This window comes from Myotis lucifugus, unplaced genomic scaffold (genome assembly GCF_000147115.1).
Source record: "Myotis lucifugus unplaced genomic scaffold, Myoluc2.0 scaffold_61, whole genome shotgun sequence".
Lineage (NCBI taxonomy): Eukaryota > Metazoa > Chordata > Mammalia > Chiroptera > Vespertilionidae > Myotis > Myotis lucifugus.
The window spans coordinates 3,766,403-3,772,402 of record NW_005871109.1 but is presented as its reverse complement, the minus strand read 5'-3'; the positions used below and the strand labels follow the sequence as shown (position 1 = coordinate 3,772,402).

Sequence of the window (6,000 nt, the reverse complement as noted above, 5' to 3'; positions counted from 1 at the left end):
CTCTCCTCGCCCCCGCGCCCAGGTAGGGCACCGACTCGGGAGGCTCGCGGGCTTCTTCCTCCTTCCTCGGGAGGGCCGGCCCCGTAGTGCTGCGCCCGGGAACGCTGGGCTCCCGCCCTGCCACAGGCTGCACAGGCGGGGATGGGGGTAAGAGGTGGTGGGAGGGGGTGGGGTGCAGCCTGGCCCGGATCCCGCCTGGCTGGCAGCGGTGCCGGGCAGCCCCCGCCGCGGTGCCCACGGTGCGCTCTGCCCAGCGCTGCCACCTGCGCTCCAGCCCCGCGGGCCGTCCCCTTCGGGCCCAGGCATGGCCCTGGGCCCTGAACCCGGTGAGTGCGCGCTGCTGCGCTGCTGACCTTGGGTGGGGACCTGGGCTCTGGGCTGCCCCGCTCACCGCCCAGCTCCTCCCCTGCCGGGGTCCTCGCCTAGGCTCCCGGTCCAGTCTCTGCGTGACCTGGGCTCCTGAGGCCTCAGGTGAGCCAGCCGCATCTCAGCTCCCCCGCGGCCTAAACTGGGTTCTCAAGGTTTAGAAAAATTAAATTTGCCGCCACTTAAGCGCCGGGGATAAGTTTCTAGGTGCTTGAGGACTGGCCCGATGCTCACTGCTGAGGTGGACTTCCACCTGGAGCCAGGGGGAAGGCGGGATGACATGGTGATGTGGTCGGTTCAGGCCTTCATCCTTACCTCTGGCTCTCTCCCTGTAAGGGATGTGTATTGTGCTCTGGCTGTCTGCCTTCTGCCCTTGAACTTCCCGGCAGCTGCTCTGCGGGGGTTGGGGGAGGAGGGCTGCTAATGGCTTGTCTGGGCTGGCAACAGGCTCTGGGTGAGTTTTGAGAGGCCCTGGAGTAGGAGAGGCTTGTCAACCAGAGCGTCATTTCCCCAGAGCCTTAGATCCTTGTATGTGCTTGAGCTTAGTGATAACAAATAGCAAAGGGGCTAAGGTGAACGCTGGAAGCAGTGGGAGGAATTTTAGCATGGTCCTACCCAGTGATGGCGAACCTTTTGAGCTCGGCATGTCAGCATTTTGAAAAACCCTAACTTAACTCTGGTGCCGTGTCACATATAGAAATTTTTTAAAATTATTTTTATTTTTATTTTTATTGCTTAAAGTATTACAAAGGGTATTACATATGTCTCCTTTTTCCCCCCACCCTTGACAATCCCCTGGCCTCCCCTACCCCCCAGTGTCTTATGTCCATTGGTTATGCTTATATGCATGCATACAAGTCCTTCAGTTGATCTCTTACCCCCGCCCCCCCTCTTCTGCCTCCCTACCCTCCCCGGTCTTCCCGCTGCAGTTTGACAGTCTGTTTGAGGCAGCTCTGCCTCTGTATCTATTTTTGTTCATAAGTTTATAATGGTCTTTATTATCCATGAATGAGTGAGATCATGTGGTATTTTTCCTTCATTGACTGGCTTATTTCACTTAGCATAATGCTCTCCAGTTCCATCCATGCCGTTGCAAATGGTAAGAGTTCCTTCTTTTTTACAGCAGCATAGTATTCCATTGTGTAGATGTACCACAGTTTTCTAATCCATTCATCTACTGATGGGCACTTAGGCTGTTTCCAGATCTTAGCTATGGTGAATTGTGCTGCTATGAACATATGGGTGCATATATCCTTTCTGATTGGTGTTTCTGGCTTCTTGGGATATATTCCTAGAAGTGGGATCACAGGGTCAAATGGGAGTTCCATTTTTAGTTTTTTGAGGAAGCTCCATACTGTCTTCCATAGTGACTGCACCAGTCTGCATTCCCACCAGCAGTGCACGAGTGTTCCCTTTTCTCCACATCCTCTCCAGCACTTGTCGTTTGTTGATTTATTGATGATAGCCATTCTGACAGGTGTGAGATGGTACCTCATTGTTGTTTTGATTTGCATCTCTTGGATGATTAGTGACTTTGAGCATGTTTTCATATGTCTCTTGGCTTTCTGAATGTCCTCTTTTGAAAGGTGTCTATTTAGATCCTTTGCCCATTTTCTGATTGGATTGTTTATCTTCCTTTTGTTAAGTTGTATGAGTTCCCTATAAATTTTGGAGATTAGGCCCTTATCAGATATGACATTGGCAAATATGTTTTCCCACGCAGTGGGCTTTCTTATTGTTTTGTTGATGGTTTCTTTTGCTGTGCAGAAGCTTTTTATTTTGATGTAGTCCCATTTGTTCATTTTCTCTTTAGTTTCAAGTGCCCTAGGAGCTGTATCAGTGAAGAAATTGCTTCGGCATATGTCTGAGATTTTGTTGCCTTTGGATTCTTCTAGAATTTTTATGGTTTCTCGTCGTACATTTAAGTCCTTTATCCATTTTGAGTTTATTTTTGTGTATGGTGTAAGTTGGTGGTCTAGTTCATTTTCTTGCATGTATCTGTCCAATTTTCCCAACACCATTTATTGAAGAGACTATCTTGACTCCATTGTATGTTCTTGCCTCCTTTGTCAAATATTAATTGAGCATATTGGTTCGGGCCGATTTCTGGGCTCTCTATTCTATTCCATTGATCTATATGTCTGTTCTTGTGCCAGTACCAGGCAGTTTTGAGAACAGTGGCTTTGTAATACAGCTTGATATCTGGTATTGAGATCCCACCTACTTTGTTCTTTCTCAAGATCGCTGCAGCTATTCGGGGTCTTGTTTTATTCCAGATGAATTTTTGGAGAGTTCGTTCTAGATCTGTGAAATATGCCGTTGGTATTTTAATGGGAAGTGCGTTGAATTTATAGATTGCTTTGGGTAGTATGGACATTTTAATGATGTTGATTCTACCAATCCATGAACACGGTATGTTCTTCCATCTGTTTATGTCTTCCTCTATCTCTTTTTTCAACGTCCTGTAGTTTTCTGAGTAGAGGTCTTTTACCTCTTTAGTTAAGTTTATTCCTAGGTAGCTTAATTTTTTTGGTGCGATGGTAAATGGGATTGTTTTTTTAGTCTCTCTTTCTGAAAGTTCACTATTGGTGTATAGAAATGCCATAGATTTCTTGGGGTTAATTTTGTATCCTGCTACATTGCCAAATTCATGTATTAAGTCTAGTAGTTTTTTGATGGAGTCTTTAGGGAGAAATTTTTTGATATTTGCAACCATAGTAAAACAAAGACTTATATTTTTGATATTTATTTTATATATTTAAATGCCATTTAACAAAGAAAAATCAACCAAAAAAAATGAGTTCGTGTGTCACCTCTGACACGCGTGTCATAGGTTCGCCATCACTGTCCTACGCCCTTCTTGGCTCTCCCCCCTGGATGTGGTGACCAGTGAGTGTCCATCTTCAGGGAAAAGCTGGCTGCAGCTGGAACCCTCATGGGAGAAATTCCTCCCTGGCTGTGAAGCATTAATGCCGGGTCCTGAAGCCATGGAGCCAGGCCAACAGAGCCCCATCAGCTCTCACCTCCTGAGGGCTGACAGCAGTTTTGGGGTCGTTAGCCTGGCCTGGCTGCAACTCTGAGGGTGATGGTAGGAGGCTGCCCTGTCTAAAAATCATGGGGCTTGCATAGGTGGGTTTCTGGAAGATTCTTGGGCCTCTCAGCCCACCTCAGTCCTTCTGAGATCCTGGATGAGGAGGGAGTGGCTCTCAGCTAGGTCAAGAAATGGTATGAGATGAGGCCTATTTCCTTTGTCCCTTGCACTAGGCGAATTAATCTTCAGATGGCCTCAGAATCAATCCCAGATAATGGGAAGATAAAACAGTAGCCTCAGAGAAAAGCAGGAAGATACCCTTTCCTCCCTAAAGCTGCTCACTGGCCTTCCTGGTTCTTCCCCCCAAATATTAATCTCTTCGTTCTTCTGTGTGCTGGCTCCCTACCCAGGACAGGAGACCATGGCTTTGGGCTTTGATATACGAGGGTCTAGGGCATAAGAGGATGGGCTGGAGTGCTGGCCATGCAAACTCAGCAAGAAGTATCATTCATAGAGAAGGCTATTTCTCCTGATCAGATTTCACATTTAAACATGGTTTCTTTTTCCTTGTACCTAAGTAGGGAGAGCTTGAGAGAGAGAGCCAGGCACACAATAATATTCCATAAATATTGTTGAATAAAAGGACACACTGTCCAGATGAAAATTCATGTTCATGTTCTCAGTTTGACTCTCCCGTATCTGATGTCATGGTGACAATGATGTTGATAGATAACACTTGTAAAGCACATGCTAACTAATTTGATTGTCATGGCGACTTATGAGGTCAGTACTATTATTAGCCCCATTTTATAGGGAATAAAACTGAGCCAGAGAAGTTTAGAAGTTACTTGCCCAAGGTCATGGAACAGGATTCAAACCTAATTAGTCTGGCTAGAGTCCATATTTTTAACCATACATTGTAATGACTCTGAGCATGCTATAAGTCAGGGGTCCTCAAACTTTTTAAACAGGGGGCCAATTCACTGTCCCTCAGACTGTTGGAGGGCCGGACTATAGTTTTTTTTAAAAAAACTATGAACAAATTCCTATGCACACAGCGGTGGCAAAAAACACCCGGTGGGCTGGATAAATGTTTTCGGCAGGCTGCATGTGGCCCGCGGGCCGTAGTTTGAGGACCCCTGCTATAAGTAGATTAATTATGAACTCATCCACTTATTTATTGTTTTATGTCTTCACTCACCATATTTACTGATGCCTACTATATTTCAGGCATAGGAACACAGTAGTGAATGAGATGGGCAAGGTCTATCATGGAGCCGATAGTTAACAGATGAAACCCCTTTGGCCAACTCCCATGTGAGTCATGTACAGTAAATGCAACCGAAAATGAACCCTGATAGCAAGCCCACAGCATCCTTTTGGGGAGGGGACATAATTGGATTCCAGCCTTTCCTGTTCCTGGGTGTTTGAAGGGGCACTTAAGTGATAAAAGAGAATGTATTCTGGTCTCCTGGGCAGGACATACAGGTCCTGGGCCTGGTTATCATAGATTGTCTTACTGTTTCTTCAGAAGGGAAATAGGGCTTTGAGCTTGGAACCTGTGCTTCTCAGTATAGGGGACTTCTAGGCCATGAGGAGCACGGACATGTTAGGCTCAAGGTGGAACTGTGGGGTCCTGAGTGGAGTTTGCCCTCCTGAGACAGAGCCAATTTCCTCTTAAACCACCTCTATTCTGGAAGATCTTGAACCCCTTTGGCTGCTGTGGGACCCTTGCCCATTGTTCCATCCTGTGTCATGTTAGCGGGGGTGCTGCCTATCTCCCACTGGACCCATAGCTGGGCCCAGGAAGACAGCTTTCTCTTGGTTGGGAAATGAAGGCTCATAGTGGAAGGCATTTTCCAAAGCCCAGGCCACGGGATATTAATAGGTACTTTTTCCTGTGATGGCAGGGGTGGGGAGGGTCAAATAAGCCTGTTGGGTTAAACAAAGGTAAGCAGCTTTCTTTACTGCAGGACTTCTCAGATGTTTAGAATCCGCTAGTATGAATTGTGCATGACTCCCCATAAGGGACGATAGTTTGCAGTGTTTTCCAAGCCTTCCAACCTTTTCTGTTCGATAGACTACAGTTTGGAGTATGCGTGTTGAGGCTAAGGCTAACCATAGTTTGGTTCAGGGTACAGAATGAAATTCCCTGAATGTATTGGGTCCAGGTAGTTTCTCAGATGCATGGGCTGGGATGCTCCCCTTGCAGCCCCACCCCCCCTCCCAGCAGGCTTTCCCCTCCCCCAAACACACCAGCAGAAGGTATCATTTGCCTCTTCTCCCTCTGGCAGAACAGGACTAAGGGATTGGATTCGTTATCTCTATGAGTTCAGGATGTTTAATTATTTAATGAATAAATATTACCCTCCCTCTAGGTCAGTGGTTCTCAACCTTCCTAATGTCGCGACCCTTTAATACAGTTCCTCATGTTGTGGTGACCCCCAACCATAAAATTATTTTCGTTGCTACTTCATAACTGTAATTTTGCTACTGTTATGAATCATAATGTAAATATCTGATATGCAGGATGTATTTTCATTGTTACAAATTGAACATAATTAAAGCATAGTGATTAATCACAAAAACAATATGTAATTATA

The 6,000-nt window shown here is 46.1% G+C and overlaps 1 protein-coding gene across 3 annotated transcripts in view; it reads left to right on the top strand.

The window, feature by feature from the left end:
- The window catches only part of AMPD3 (adenosine monophosphate deaminase 3), a 48,182-nt gene that overhangs the window by 712 nt on the left and 41,470 nt on the right, over positions 1 to 6,000 (top strand). The window contains exon 1 of one of the 3 annotated variants that reach the window (XM_006089631.3): positions 7 to 22. The exons of 1 other annotated variant lie outside the window; for it this stretch is intronic. Coding sequence is in view for 1 of the 2 variants with exons in the window: in XM_006089627.3 (XP_006089689.1) it covers positions 305 to 326 (22 nt within the window). In the remaining variant the exon portion in view is untranslated. Of the gene's footprint in view, positions 1 to 6; positions 23 to 211; positions 327 to 6,000 lie in introns of those variants that run through there. One more of the 3 variants, XM_006089627.3, reaches the window with a different exon arrangement.